Source organism: Canis lupus, chromosome 36, assembly GCF_011100685.1.
Source record: "Canis lupus familiaris isolate Mischka breed German Shepherd chromosome 36, alternate assembly UU_Cfam_GSD_1.0, whole genome shotgun sequence".
In the NCBI taxonomy this organism is placed as follows: Eukaryota; Metazoa; Chordata; class Mammalia; order Carnivora; family Canidae; genus Canis; species Canis lupus.
In genome coordinates this window covers 14,281,276-14,297,630 of record NC_049257.1, presented here as the reverse complement: position 1 = coordinate 14,297,630, position 16,355 = coordinate 14,281,276, and the positions used below count along the sequence as shown (strand labels likewise).

The window sequence follows — 16,355 nt, the reverse complement described above, 5'->3', positions numbered from 1 at the left end:
ATTGCTTAATTTCTTTGTGCCTTATTTGAAAGTTTGGTGGGTGGAGATAGATAATGACCTAACAAACAGGATTATGAAGCTTTAGGGAGATAAATCAAATGAGATAATATTTAGTGCATACTATGTGGCACATATTCACAATAAATAGGGGTGATTATTTATGGCTATTGCATTTGTTCAGAAGAGAGACAATGTGGAGCAGTTGAGAGAGAACAGACTTGTGAGTTAAACTCTCACATAGCCCCTGCAAGCTGCTTTGGCCTCAGTAGAAGACAACTTTGCAGATTTATTGGAAAAGACTTAATGCTGTATATTGTAGGACTTGTAAAATATGCAGCATTAATTGTTGGCAATATTTACTCTAAATGTTTAGTAGGTTAATAAATTCTAAATTATTTTTAGTAATAGAAACACCAGGAACAAGGAAAAGCTAATAAGGTGTTAAAATAAGTAAAGAACCAAAGTAATCCCTTTGAAGATCTTAAGCTTTCCAGATTATTAAAGTAATGAAAACATCATTTTTAGCAGATGAAAATTATGCAATGATTAATCATTTTAATTTTGCTTAATTGTGATATATTTTATGTAGATGTCTTCATACCACAAAACTCTCATTCCAGTTTTCCTTTTTAGAGATAAGTATAAATAAAACCCCACTCATGAGTTTCATCAATTTAGATTTTTTGATAAAGAGACTATAGCTAGGATAAAGATTATCTTTGAAAAAGGATCTTATTTCTTGTTAAGGAGGTTAAGTGAACTGATAGTTTGAATAAGAAATTATCAGGATGTTTAAGTTGCAAGGTAGAGATACTTTTGAGAACTTTTTGTTTGTTTATATACTTTAGTTTTTTAAATTTTATTTGAGAGAAGGAAACAGAGATAGTGAGAGAGCACAGAGAGAAGAGGGAGAAGCAGACTTTCTGCTGAGGGTGGGAGCCCGATGCAGGGCTCAATGCCAGGACCCTGGGATCATGACCCAAGCTGAAGGTAGACACCCAACTGACCAAAGCCACCTACACGTCCCACTCTTGAGAATTTTAGAAGACAGACAGAGAATTTAGAGAATTTTGCATATTCATTTATGCATCCATTTATTCATTTATGTGGTCATTCATTTAGTTAGCAAATATTTATTGGCAACTATTACATGTCAGGTTTGAGGATATGATAATAAATCAGACATAGTTACTGCCCTTTGGGAGTTAGAATCAAGTGCAGAAGATAGCCGTTGGTCAAACAACAATTGGGGAGATTATAAATGGGATTTATTTAGTAGTTAAAGTGTGTAATAAACACTAGGCCCCACTTGATAATATTAAAACTAATAAATTTCCATTCACCAAGAATAGTCCATATGTTTTCTTTCACATTTTCCCCCCAAATCCAAGTCTCTTTTTCATGAATTATTGGGTACTAGTGAGGTTTATCTATGTGCAAATTGTGATGCTTAACAAACAGATGCTTTTTTAGCATAAGCAAGGAATTCACGAAGAATAAGGTAAATACTCGTCTGCCGGGAGCAGAAGGAAGTCCAGGAACATTGTATGTAGAGTTGGAGGCCTGATGCCCTGACAGCCCTCTGAAACTTGATCCAAGGCCCTAGATTGTTTGATGAAATATGTACCATCTATGATATTTATTGCTGCAAAGCTGCAAGGTCATCTCATCCTATGAGATAACAATCCACTGCCTTCCATTACTCTACATGTCTGGGAATAATGGGATATAATTTTGACTGATATTCTTCTATTTTCACAGATGATCAACCTTTCTTAATAACCGTAAGACACAGTATAATTTTTGGAATCTCCCTTAATCCTGAGGTGAAGAGCAACGATGCTATGGTCCCCATAGCAGGGGTGATGAACGGTTATGATGTTGAATTTGATGACTCGGAGCAGTTCATCTATTGGGTTGAGAATCCAGTAAGTTTTGAGTAACATTCAAAGTATATAACTTGTTCTTCAAAAGAACCTACCTGTACCAATGCCTTCTTTATAAGCAAACTTTTGCTGGGTGGATAAAAGGGAAATGATCCAGAAATAAATTAATTTACCACTAAGTTTTTTTTTAATTTAATTATTTTTAAATTCAGTTAATTAACATATAGTACCACTAAGTTTTTTTTGACTCAGTGAAGGGTGAATATAAGAGGCTGGCCTAGAGCAAAGATCAGATAATAAGCACATTTAAGCTATTGAATATTATTTCTTTATTCAGCCAGCAAGTATTTATTAAGTGCCTACTATTTGCTCTGCGCTGAATTAATGACCTCTGCTGTAGAATACATACCAAGAAGAAGCAGTAACAAAACTTGCTCTTAAGGAGCTTTAGGCTAGTAGAAGATATTGGATGAACATAAAAATGATCATAACTCAAGACAAAAAGCAGTAGTTCTCTGAGGGAGTTCCAGGAAAGCATTTGATGTGGCTGCTGGGGTCTTCATCAGCATCTTTGCCTCCAGGATAAAGAGAGCACTCCTTCGGTTCCCTTTCTATCGGAGCTCACCCTTTGGAGGAGAAAGCTGTGAGGATGGGGAAGGGGCAAAGAGAATTTATCCCTCTCTTACAAATGAGAAACATAGCAGCTGGCAGAGAAGAAAGCGCTTCCATGTAGAAGCTGTGGCCATGAAATAGCTCACCTCTCCTTGTCTTTCTCTCCAGGGTGAAATTCACAGAGTAAAGACAGATGGCACCAACAGGACAGTATTAGTTTCTCTATCGAGGTTGGGGTCTTCCATGAGCCTGGCCTTAGATTGGATATCAAGAAACTTTTATTACACCAATCCTGGAACTCCATCAATTGAGGTAATGATTCCGTAATACTATTCCTACAAACACTGGTTTTTGATGCATGTAACAGCTATTCTCAGGATATGCTCTCCTAGATTTTGAAATTATTTTTCTGCAGGAAGCAAATGGGAGGAGCTATCTGTATGAACTGTAAGTCTTAGAAGTAGAGGAGTAAATCCACCTTAGAAATAAATTATTGGAACTTTGTACTCCTCTATTTTATTTTCCTCCTAGGCATCAATACTAACTTGTTCATATAAAAGGACTTTAGAAGTCTGTAAAAATATATAAAAAGATAATTGAAAAATCTCGTAAGGAATTCAGCATTAAGTATGGAAGAATATGGTAGGTAGGAAATTTTTCCTATCTTTCCTCATCAAGTCTGTAACGCTATTTCAGTCCAAACCAAGTTTATAGGTTACCTCTGTTCTAAGATGGAAATCTTTCTATGGCTCCATACAGTTTTTCTAACAGTGAAACAGAAAGTCGAAACTTGATTCTAATTCCTTTGATACTTTTCTCGTCGCGATAAGTGTTCTTTTTACTTCAATTCCCAGAAGAAATTCTAGATGAGGTACCTGTATGCAATCACATGAAGTAAATCAGAGGTAACTCAACTAGTATTGGTTTGCTCCATTCTAGGAAAAAGTTAAAACATGTAAGGGACTATTAATTCCTAATTTTGAAAGTGAAAATTTCTAAAGAAGGATGGGGGGGTGGTAGTCTTGCGAGTGGGGCAGTTCATTAGCAAGGCTCTGGAGAGTGACAGTTCACTGCTCTGGCAGAGGCACCTGCTGCTCAACTGGTTCTCTGTGGAGTAATCAGAAAGACAGATGCTGAATGAAGGTGAGGAAGGCGCATATAGTCAAGTGGCTGAGTTAGAGCAGATTGGACAGGGGAAGTGCTTCTCTGATGGTCAGAACAGTGCTTCCAGTTTACAAAGGTCTTTCCATAAACAGGGTCTCATTAAATTTTCATAACATTCCCGAGGGGAGGCAACGGTAGTAAACATTCACAACGAGGGGGACATTTTGCAATCCCTACAATTGCTAACCTCTGAAATATCTCAAGCCAGATAGAATCGTCAGCTCTTAACATGAACAGACTCTTGGAGGCTCATCTGGTTCGAGCCCTTTGTTGTTCAGATAAGAACCTGAATTTTACATAATTCAAGAAATTGGCTTCAACGGTCAGCTTCACTGCCCTGATTCCCAGGCAGTGTTCTGACTTTGCCTTGTTATAAATGAGAACTTCAGGAGTCCCGCCTGCTGTAACCCCCCTTGACAGTGACAAGAGGTGTTTTTTCATAACCTCAAGTAAAAATATCTCTCTCCCATCAAAACATTGGCACAGTTGACTGCTTCAAACCCTTAATTCCAAGTGTACATCTGCTTAGTACATCTTCATTCTGAATGACAATTAATATGTTCCTACCCTTGTTTTTTGGTCTCTTGCTTTGTAAATGGGGAGCTTCCCTTTTAAATTGATAGTTTTCCAAAAGCTGGGAACATGTTTCCTCCATCAGTATTAGGTACAATGAAAAGGCACTGGGTAATGGAATAACTGTGGAGTGAGTGTGTGAATTTGTGTGTGTACATGCGAATGTGTATATGGGTAAGGGGCAGAGGAGAAATGACAGGAGAACCAGTTACTTGTGAACTGCATCCTGGAAGATGACCATTTCTGCCAACTGAAGAAGTAGAGAATAGGCCTCCCAGACAGAGAAAAACACTTGATAAAGACTCAGATATAAAAATGCATTTTGTGACTGGGGACAGCACAGTATTTCCTCCATTCACAAGTATTTGACCTTGGACAATTTACTTATCTTATCTGATCCTCTGCTTTCATATCTGTAAAATGGGGTGTCAGTAACTAAAAGTACTTCTTGACACTAAGGAATCCTGTCAATATAGAGTCCTTGTTTTCCTCAAACCACCAATATATTTAGAATAGTCACCGAGGACCTATGAGAATAACGATGCAAAGGTAAATTGCCCTTTTAGTGTTTTTTACTGATTTTTCTCCTTTGGTGATATCAGTGGTGACCCAGGTGAATGTTAGATTGTGTGAGGGCACAGAGTGATCACTTACTGTTTAACGTGAACAATATCCCCCCCCCCCAGCATAAGAGTAACTCATATTTAATTCAAATTTGAGAATGAAAGAAATACTGAATAAATTGTTTTCCACTAGGGGTAGCTGTGTGCCCATTCACTAAATATAATTTTGTAGCTGAAAAGAGAGGCGTACAGAATGTTGTGGGAGAGAGAATTTGATATATTCCAAAAAACAAGCAAAAGAGCTTTCCTTTGAACTAAAAAGATCCTTAGGCCCTGGAAAAGGAGAGAAATTTTGACATAAAGAGGCAAATTAAAAAGAGAGAAAGATACCACACAGGAGAGACAAAAATTTAGAGAAAAGAGTGACGGATTAAAGAGGTGTGTGTGTGTGTGTGTGTGTGTGTGTGTAAGAGAAGGAGGGAGGAAAAAATACATATAGAGACAGAAAGAGGGCAAAGATAGAAAAGTAAACACTGATGCACAAATAATCTAAAAAACAACTTTATAGAAAAACCTTCGTGCAAATCAGCAATCAACATACATCTTATAATTTCTTACTAGCTGCTTCTCCTCTCAGACTCTCTTAAGTGCATATTAGAATAGCCTTATTCCTATAAAAACCTGCTTTTATTCTAGTAACCCATAGTTTTCTATTAACATTAGTTTAAACAAGTACAGCAATAATAATTAAAAATAGGTAACCCTGAGAACTTAAGTAAATGTCCCCAGGCCTCTTTCATCCTGTGTAATATGGGCATCTATCTCACAGACGTATTGTGGGGATTTGATCCAACAATGCTTAATATAATGCCTGTTACATAATGATAAGTGCCCAATAAAAAAAAGATAGGAAACACAACACTGGGCACTGTGTTAAGCTCCTTACATGTATTATCTCATAGCTCCGTGCAAAATGTGCCATTATCATCCACATCTTACTAATAAAGAAACTAAGATCAGAGAAGTGAATTTCCTGCCTCAGTCACATCTAGAAGATCAGGGATTTGAACTCTTGCATTGTAACTCTGGCTGTTAACCTGGTACAGAATTCACTTTGAGTAAATTCGGACTGTTTGGTCAACTGTGTTTACAGTGATGGGCCACTGGGTGCCATGGCCATCATTGGGATGCCAGAGAGCTGTGGGGCTCCCATTTGCTTTCCGGTGTTTTCCTGTATCTTTTTCTGAAGACATTTTTGTGGTTTCTCTCAGGCAATGAATCTGTATGTTTACTCATTTGAATCCTTCTTTTATCTATATAAATTCCCTCTCCTGAAACTTGAGGTGAATTGAAATAGGAATTTTAGGGCTGATTTTGCTTTTCATACTCACTTTCTATTGAGCTGATTTCCTCATAGCCCTGAAATGCAATTAGGGATTATCTGAATCTCACACAAACCCTCCCATTCATTTCTAATCGCGCTTTGGAATTTGTTGTGTGTGTAAGGTCTCCTTCATCTCAGCTTTCTTTGTTTCCCCTTATGAAACTCAGTTCTAATGAATGATTTTGTGCTACAGGTCTTGAAACTCCAGGGAGATGTCAGATACAGAAAAACACTGATTACCAATGATGGGACAGCTCTTGGAGTTGGTAGTCCAGTTGGCATAACTGTTGATCCTGTTAATGGGTGAGTGTTCATAAATGACACATGTTTTCCATGCAGCACCATTCTTGTTAATATTATGCCTGATAAAATGGAAGATTTCAAAGTTAGGACCTTTTCTGGTTTCATATGCCAACCTTTTGAAAAATACAGATCTGGATGAGAAAGAGAAATAGCTCTGAGTCATATTTAGCATGAAGGCTGTAATTTGTGTTTTGCTCTATGTTCTTTAAATTAGCAACGCTGGACTAGATAACATTTGAAAGAGAACTTGAAGAAAAAAAAAGAACTTGAAGGATTAGAAGGCTTCCCCTAAGTAGAGAATAGGTTGGAATTGGGGAGTGTTTCTTGAGGTCAAGTGAGCAGTGAAGGTGCAGAAGCATTTCAGCGTTTCGCATGAGGGCATGGAGGTCTGAAACCAGAGTTCAAGTTAGGGGTGGTTGACAAGATGGAAACTAAAGGCATCTGGGCACAAATCCTGGAAGGACTTTGAAGTCACCATGCTAAGGAGTTGCACTTTGTTCTTTTGAGAAATAAGGAGCCATCTGGGAATTTGGAGGAAGGGAATGATAGAATCAAATTTGTATTTCAGAAAGATGGGTCAGGATCAGAGTGGAAGAGGCCAGAGGCAGGGAGACCAGTTAGGAGAAAGTGTTCAGCTAGGGAGAAGGTTTCTCAGCTAATGTCAGGTAGCTTAAATTTTTAGTGAACTCTGAAGTTTTGTGACCTCGTCCAGCAAACTTTTGGTAGCCTGGAATTTGAGAGGAGAAAGAAAATTATGACAGGAACTCAGGGCCAGAGATTAGCAAGATAAGCACAATGGGAGATCAAGAAAATAAATAAGGATGTTGCTAAAATAGTTATGCATTAGGTCCAGGCAGAGAGGGACTGAAGGTTTGGAAGTGCAGGCGAGTTTTAAGAGTGAAGAACAGGCTCAATGGAAGAAATAAAATAGGAGCAGGGAAGAGATGGGAGAGTTTGGTCAAAGCAGAGAATGTCAAGAGTTTGAAAACTGAGAAGCAGGGAAGTTTAGACTTGAAGATGAGATTTCTGGGATGGAACGAAGGGGTTTGCAGGGGAAAGAGGATTAAAAGAGATAAAAGGATTGTCTCCCTAGGCTATGGCAGCAGATGAGATAGAAAGGAATGGACACTTGGATTCAAATATAGAAGGTATGCCCACAAATGACATGGAAAACAACCCTTCATATATTTTAGTGAAGTTTTAACAAATTATGGATTTGGGAACTCTGTGTGACAATTAGGGTTTGTGGGTAATACTGCATTTTCATCACAGAAATCAGAAAAGAAAGTAGCTGGGCTTGTACTAGATGATAATTTGGAGAAGGATTAAATAACTGGCCTGAGAGGTGAGCAGGGAGGGACTTTTGACAACTCTTACATCCGCTTTGTCCTTCACAGTGCACAGTGTGTGATTCTTTAAAAGGGATTATTGACCATTGGTGTAGGCTTTTTCTTAGTCATAAGCTTCCAACCCATCCAACCCAGGTAAAGTTTCCCTCACTAATGTAGGATGCTAGCATCCTATTTTAGATACCATTTAAATGCCCTCTTCCCCAATAATAGCTAGGAAATATATAGACATCGACAGAATGCCAGCTAAATACTCCCTCCACTTTGCATGTCTCAAGATATTAGCATTTCAGACTTCCTCCATTGAATTGTGCACATTTTGAGGATGATAAATGCACTTATTTTTTCCATTTATATATTGAATGAAACTGTCTGTTTTATGAAATGCCTGTGTTTTTCATGGTTATAGGAAACTATACTGGTCGGACCAAGGAACAGACAGTGGTGTTCCTGCCAAGATTGCAAGTGCTAACATGGATGGCACATTCCCAAAAGTTCTCTTCACTGGGAACCTTGAACACCTGGAGTTTATCACCCTTGATATCAAGGAGCAGAAACTCTACTGGGCTGTCACCAGCACAGGAGTGGTATGCACACCCTGTTGGTCTTTACTGCTGAGCTTGTGTAGCTGATACTGATTGTTCCTTGTCTGGCTGTGGTTCCTGAACAATCTCACTTGGCCACTTGGGCCAGTGTTTTATTGCCCTTTCTTGTAATAACCTTTTTCCCTAGAGCAAATATTGCCCTAGTTGAAGTGCCTTTTTTCTAGTATATCCCTAGTTCCTTATAGAATAATGTTCATTGCCTTTTCCCTCATCCTTTGCTTTTCTGTAAGATAAAATATTTCCATTTCTCATTTCTTCTTTGTCCTTTAAGAACCATTCAAGTTTTAGTGTTTTCAGTGCTTTTCTTGGAAAGTTCTCCAGGCTCTCCAGTTGTAAAGAATAAGGGAAAAAAATGAAACTACCAAGCTTTTGATTTGAACATGGCATCCCGTCCTAGCTACATGCTGTCTCTAAGGTCTTGACATGGTTGATGCATATGGGAAAACTCGCTTTAGTGGTAATTTTAACTCCAAGGTTGAGTTCATTATTTTCTGCAAGAAGAAGCAGAAACTATAGAATTTAATCCATTCACAGAAATAATGTTTGATCATCACTTCCATGCTTATGCAATTAAACTGGGACAAGGCACATTAGAAGATGCTCAGTTATAACTATTGGTCAGTTAAAATATTGCAATGGATGTTGTACTGAACGTGTGCCAGTCTCTCCCCTGCTTTTTAAATAGTGATTGCAGATATGTTTTCCACATTGATACTCTCCGTAACATTGCACAGTAGGTTTGATTTTTCAGTTTGTTATCAGTTCAACGGTGCTAATTTCACTCCTAATACGTACATATAATGGTGACAAACTTTAAGGATCAAAAAAGTAGTGACGTGTGAAAGCACTTTGATGCCTGTATACAATGATGAAAGGGCTTTGTCACATGGTGTGATTTCTGTATACAACTTAGCACGTCCCAGACAGTGCCCACCACTCCTCTCCCTTCCTATTTCTGCATCTGCTCTGCTTTTCCAGATGTGTGTGAGCTTGTTGATGGTGTGACTCTCCATCTTGTCTCCTAGGTTAGAACCCTCATCTTTCCCCTCACTCTAATAACCATGTCCTTCTTTAATTATCACAAAATACTGGCAATCTGTCCTGTGCCTCTTTTCTCAGGTCCAGCCTTTCTCTGCCACCTCCTCCATACTAAGCCACTTCTCTTGAGCCATGATCAGATGATGGCTGTCAGTAATAAACCTTAGTTATGTGATGGAGACATGTTGTCTCTATAAATCCATGAAAAATAGGTTTGATCACTGCTCAGCCTAGAGAAATAGCTCCAAACACTTAAGCTGAGGTTGGCCAGCTAATCTGGTCCTGATCACTACCTCTAAACCCCCTCCTAAGCTTATCTTCCCTGTGCTCTAGCTTTCTGGAACTTCTGTCCGTTTCTAGGGCATAACCTGCTCTTATAACTGTTGGATTGCCTTGTCCGGTGAGGTGGTGAGCCAAATCTCGTTTATCTTTCTCACCAGTGCTCAGCTGAGATTCTAGCACAGAGGAGGCACTTGATACAGGTTTCTGGAATGAAATCAAACCACCTCTGTCTATAGCTTATTTTTCATCTAGAAGCAAACTTGTCATTTCCCATTAGGAACTTCATTTTTTTTGTGAGTTCTTTATCCAGTTAATCAGAGTCATTTTGACTAAGACTTGTTACCTGTTCTAATATAACAGCACCACCTTTTGCTCCATTCAATCTTGGTATCTGGTCATTGAATTAAAACATGTTTCATAGTCCCATTGCAGGAATTGTTGGTGAGGATGTTAAATCAGGGTCAGTCAGCTCCTCAGTAATAGTCTTTAGTTAGACAGTAAATGTGTTTCCTTGTCAGGAATATCACATGCAGGGACTAAAGAGGTTTAGTTCCCTTTTCTTCACCATGCCGTTTGAGAAAGTTGGTTGACTTCCTTGAGGTGCAACTTCATTATCAGTGAAATGGGCATAATGACATATAATTGTGATTATCAAATTAGAAAACAGATATGAAAAATCTCTCTCAAGGATAGAGTTCTGTATAGATGTGATGTATTATTAAGAAAATGTTAGTTTGCTGGAGGACAGGTGGGTGGGGCATGGGATAACTGGGTAATTGGCATTAAAAAGGGCATATCATGTGATGAGTGCTGGGTGTTATATGCCCCCAATGAATTACTGAATCCTACATCTGAAACTAATGATGTACTATATATTGGCTAATTGAATTTAAATTAAGAAAGAGAAATGAAAGAAAGAAAGAAAGAAAGAAAGAAAGAAAGAAAGAAAGAAAGAAAGAAAGAAAGAAAGAAAGAAAGGGAGAGAATGTTAGTTTTAAATGTTTCTCTCATTTCACCGTGAATCAATCAATAATGAGAATTCTGATCTTCTAGATTGAAAGAGGAAACGTGGATGGTACAAATCGAATGATTCTGGTAAACCATCTTTCCCACCCCTGGGGAATTGCTGTCTATGATTCCTTCCTTTATTATACTGATGAACACTATGAGGTCATTGAAAGAGTTGACAAGGCCACTGGGGACAACAAAGTAGTCTTGAGAGAGAATATTCCAAATTTGAGGGGTCTTCGAGTTTATCACAGACATGGTAAGTATTTGTCACTGAAACATGCATTCATGAATGTACAATGTATATTTACACATCTACACACTTTATATATATATATACACACACACACACATGCCCACATACAGACCCATGTGTATACACCTGCATGCAAATTGAAATTACGCCAAATATTTTAAAAATGATAACCCTATCATAAGCTTGTTTAAGTGTCAAAGACTAATCTGGCATCTGAAAGGCCAGGTTGACTTCAGAGTAAGCTTATTCCCATTCTTTCCCCATCATTTAAAATTCCTTACTTCGCTTTTTCTTCATAGCAGTCCCTGATATATTATCTATCAGTTTATTTGTGTTTCTCATGAGAATGTAACCTCCTTAAGGACAGGCATTTTTGTCTATCTTGTTTCTTGCTGTATATCCAGTAACTAGATGAGTTTCTGGCACATTGAAGGTTGTCAGTAAACATTTGTTGGATATCTGCTGGAAAAATGGTAACAGGATAGAATTTTTAATCTTAAAAGGAATACTTGCCGTCTTCAACATTTTTTTCATAGATAATCTAACTTTTGATTTCCCCCTTAAATTACCATTATGACTTAGAGATTATTTTTTAGAGTTTTGACATATTTTATAGCTTTTAGTCTCTAACCAAAGCTTACTAAACAATTTGTTTGCTGTCTATAACCTAGATTTTTTAGTTGGCATTTGTTTTTATTGCATGTGAAAAAAACCTTTAAATGTTATTATTTGTTAATATTTTAAGTCAAATGCCTATCACATTGTTGATCATATAATTAAACTTATGACATTTTAAATGCCAGTACATAAATCAAAAGGGTTAGAAAAATTAGAATTTCCATACTAACCTCCCTAATTCTTCTAATTCCTATATAGATTTGTGGGGCACCTGGGTGGCTCAGTGGGTTAAGTGTATGTCTTTGGCTAACATCATGATCCCAGAGTCCACGGGATTGAGCCCTGCATCAGGCTGCTCATTCAACAGGGAGTCTACTTCTCCCTCTCCCTCTCCCTCTCTTCCTACTCATGCATTCTCTCCCTCTTTGTCTCTCAAATAAATAAATACAATATTTTTAAAAACGATTCCTGTATGATTTGTGGAAGAAAAACAATTGGTGTTCCATTCTCTAACTACCATATAATAATTCTGGTACCTTTATGTGTTGTTGTAGAAGCTATACTCTCTTCTATGCTGTTTTTGTGTTGTTAACACAGGTATTGTATTTTGCTATTGATTTTTATAATGAATTATGTGGTGACCCAATATAAGATATTTGAGAGAGCATGTCAAGTATGTGAGGTCAAAAGTTATAAATTAATTTTGCTTTCATTTAGATGCATCCTCCAATGGCTGTAGCAACAATGTGAATGCCTGTCAGCAGCTTTGCCTGCCTATACCAGGAGGCTTATTCTCATGTGCCTGTGCCAGTGGAATGAAACTGAATCCTGATAATCGGACCTGTTCTCCATATAGCTCTTTTCTTGTTGTTTCAATGCTCTCCATAATCAGAGGCTTTAGCTTGGAATTTTCAGATCACTCAGAAGCCATGGTGCCAGTGGCGGGCCAAGGTATGTCAACTCCAACAGAAGTAAGATTTCACTCTGTCTGGTGCCATGTTGAATTCTCGATTCCATAAAGCATTTCTCCACATTTGGATTCAGCATGTAATGAAGCTTGTCTTTCCCTTGAGATAAACTGGTTCTGCCTTGAATTGTTCTTAACCATTAGTGTACACCAGAATGGAAACCCAGATCTTGGTCCCATCTGCAAATTTTCTCATGTAGTAGTCTGGGATAGGGCTAGAGAATTTGCATTCCTAACAAATTCCCAGGGCATGGTGATGTTGCTGGTTCATGGACCATACTGAGAATGACAGGCCTAGAGCAAGACAGAATGTAACATGAGTTTGCAAGTAGTATGCGGAGTTCATGTTTTTAGAGTAACAGCTAATGGAGATTTGGGATCCGGGTTATACTATTTAGAACAGTAAGGAAGTAGACCATAATCTGGTTTCTTAATATGTATTTGATGAGTTGAAATAAATGAGTTGGCAGTATTAGAATCTCCTTAGATTTCTAATACTTAGAAAATACAGTTGTATTTTTGACAGTGTTTTATGTTTGTATACTGTGAACATAGAAAATGATCACTTGCTTCTTAGATGAACCAAGAGATTTCTAGATGTGTGTTACCACAAGGAGAACCAAGTGTTTACTCACACCACAAAGAGTATGTCACAGGATATTGATAGAAATAAAAGAAAGAAAGGGAAGAAAAAAGGTGAAGGGAATGGAGGAATGAGAGAGATGGTCAGAAGAGGTGACAACACATATGGTGAAAGGAGTCAGGGAGTGTTTGGCACCACACATGCTCCTGACTAATGATTATATTTACAAATACTCAAGACTCATCTTTGTTTTCCTGTATCTTAAAAGTTATGGATCTAAGTTACCATCTTATAAAGGTATAAAATCAATTATATTTTTCTCCCAATTTTTCATTTTCAAAAATTTTAAATCAGAGAAGTTGAAAGAAAGGTACACTGAATATCCTTATACCCTTCATTTAGATAAAAAAATTGTTAATATTTCAACATATTTGAACTCTCAGTATGAGTGTGTGTGTGTGTGTACTTGCACATACATATACATACATTTAGTGTTACTAGTTTCAAGTGTACAGTATAATGTGGACTTTTTATTCATTTTTTTTAAATTCAGTGTGTTACATTTACCACAATCACTCTTGACGCTCCTTTGGATTCATTTTGGCCAGATAGAATCTTTTGAAATGACTACCTGTATTTTTTGACATGATCCCATTAATGTTTGAGTGCTTCCTTGCTTCTGGGCATAAGAAGGTCTTCTAGGCACCTTGTACCTTCCCCTCCCAAGCTTATAGTCAGCTGTTTCTCCCAGGAACCAGTTCTCCTTATTTTGAGAAATGGCTTTTAGAAACCAAGATCTGGGTGCTAGGTATGCTCATTGCAAATGAGAAATAGTTTTATTTTATAATGAGGGCATGGTCAGAGCAAGGGGTTGGGGATGATGGTATGAGAGGAAGGGAAGAAAAAGTTCTAGTTCCAGTTAGAGCATTGTTTAATGATCTTTTCTTAAATGTTTCAGGACGAAATGCGCTGCATGTGGATGTTGATGTATCTTCTGGCTTTATTTATTGGTGTGATTTTAGCAGTTCTATGACATCTCGTAATGCAATCCGTAGAATCAAACCCAACGGGTCTGGTTTTACAAACATTGTTACACATGGGATAGGAGAAAATGGAGTTCGGGGTATTGCAGTGGATTGGGTAGCAGGTGGGTAAGCTGTATAGTGATTTTATTGAAAAGTCTTTTTGTGTTTGCATTTTATTTTATACTTGAAAAAAGTATAATCAGTTTAATCTGATACTATGTATACTACAAATCTATTTTTCTAGATAATTATTGGTATTAAGATAAATTGAATTATGCTTTTAGACCAAGGTGTATGTCTATTAAGTTAATGATCAGGTGTTTCAGTGGACAGATTCATAATAGCTAATTCATTTCCTTCTGTTAACATAATCAAAAGTAGGCAAAATGGCTAGAAAAATTATGTTGATTTTTTTCACATTTAGAGTAGCACCTAATTTCTAAATTAAAAATGTCTAAATTTTCAAGTAGAAAGGGATATTACAATAAGTGAACCATGAAATGACAATCATTTATTTTAAAGCTCAGCAATTTTAGTTAACAAATTCTTAATTGCTTCATCTTGTTCATATATAAAAACTCTTTGATCATTAATCATTTCCTTTATTGTAATTGTATTGAAATGCCCGACCCAGTATTACATTAACTTAGTTGTTTTGATTCATGTACTTAATTTTGTTAATTTTATTTCTATTTTTTAATAATGACATACATAGCATCTATTTATTAATATTCTAAACAACTCTAGGAATACAAATATGATCTCCAGGAGGTAACAGGACCCCCTATCACTGACTTATTCCCTCATTAACCATTGTTGAAGCTCCCACAAACTCTGTGTGATTATAACCCCTGAATCTCCTTTGATGTGCAAAGACATTGAATTGGTTGGTAATTATCCTCACATATGGCTTGATATGTTCCTACTCTTGCATAGCAAAATCACCTGCTGTTTTTTAATTTTAGTTTTTAATATTTTAAAATTTTTAATTAAATTCCAATTAGTTAACATACAGTGTAATATTAGTTTTATGAATGACACACTAAGAATCAAATGTAGTAAATGTATTATAGTTATGATCCTATTCTATAAAAATAGGTATCATTGTGTGTTAATCAGGTTTGGTAAGTAGATATCACTTAGAAATATTAATATATTATGAAAATCTAGGAACTATAATAAGGGTTTATTCTAAATAATAAATATCATAGTATGGTTAGATAAGGCTTTAACTGGATTCCTAAATCCCATTTCTGATTACAAATTCCTTTATCACTTCTGAGAATATAGCTAAAGCAGGAGTCTATGGCCTATGGACCAAATGAAGCCCACTGGCTGTTTTTTCACCAACAGTTTTATTAAGAAATAATTGACACATATCACTGTGTAAATTTAAGGCATACAGCATCATGGTTTGATTTACATATATTGTTAAATGGTTAGCACAATAGGTACAACTAACATCCATTGTCTCATATGGATACAATAGAAAGGAAAGAAAGAAGAAAAGAAAAAAAATTTTTTTCTTGTAATGAAAACTCTTAGGATTTACTTTCTTAACCACTTTCAAATATGCTATCCATCAATGTTAACTATAGTCATTATGTTGTACTTATTTTTTTATAATTAGAGATTTGTACTTTTGGACCATGCCTATTTTTGTGAGGAAGGTTTTACTAGAACACAGCTGTGCCTATTTGTCTATGGCTGCTTTTCATGTTTACAATGGCAGACCTGAGTACTTGTGAAAGAAACCATATGCTCTATGAAGCCTAAAATATTTACTATCTGGCCCTTTACAGAAAAAGTTTGCCAAACCTGGATGAAAGGATTTGAATATATAAAGGGTAGATCAGTAGCATATTGCATATTGGCCTGATATCTCCAGAGTAATTTTGACTCAGACAAAAATAAATGTTCCCTGGTAGCAGAATTGACCATTCAACAATAGGCTTTTGACTACGTGGAATCAGTATGGGATCACTCTACTCATTCTATTGTCTTCATACCATTGTGTTTTTATTCTAGCATTTGCATCACTGTGTAATGTCCAAAGACAAATGGGCTTTTGCTTTGGTGGCTCAGAGGGTTCATATGATGAAAACAGCTACACTAGTCAGACTAGCCTATTAACTTATG

General features: G+C 36.8%; 1 protein-coding gene across 1 annotated transcript in view; it reads left to right on the top strand.

Moving 5' to 3' along the window:
- Positions 1 to 16,355, top strand: part of LRP2 (LDL receptor related protein 2) — a 196,572-nt gene that overhangs the window by 111,128 nt on the left and 69,089 nt on the right. Inside the window, exons 32-38 of the mRNA XM_038584752.1 lie at positions 1,762 to 1,928; positions 2,667 to 2,810; positions 6,376 to 6,485; positions 8,244 to 8,421; positions 10,813 to 11,026; positions 12,359 to 12,592; positions 14,150 to 14,338. Coding sequence (XP_038440680.1) covers positions 1,762 to 1,928; positions 2,667 to 2,810; positions 6,376 to 6,485; positions 8,244 to 8,421; positions 10,813 to 11,026; positions 12,359 to 12,592; positions 14,150 to 14,338 — 1,236 coding nt within the window. The remainder of the gene's footprint in view (positions 1 to 1,761; positions 1,929 to 2,666; positions 2,811 to 6,375; positions 6,486 to 8,243; positions 8,422 to 10,812; positions 11,027 to 12,358; positions 12,593 to 14,149; positions 14,339 to 16,355) is intronic.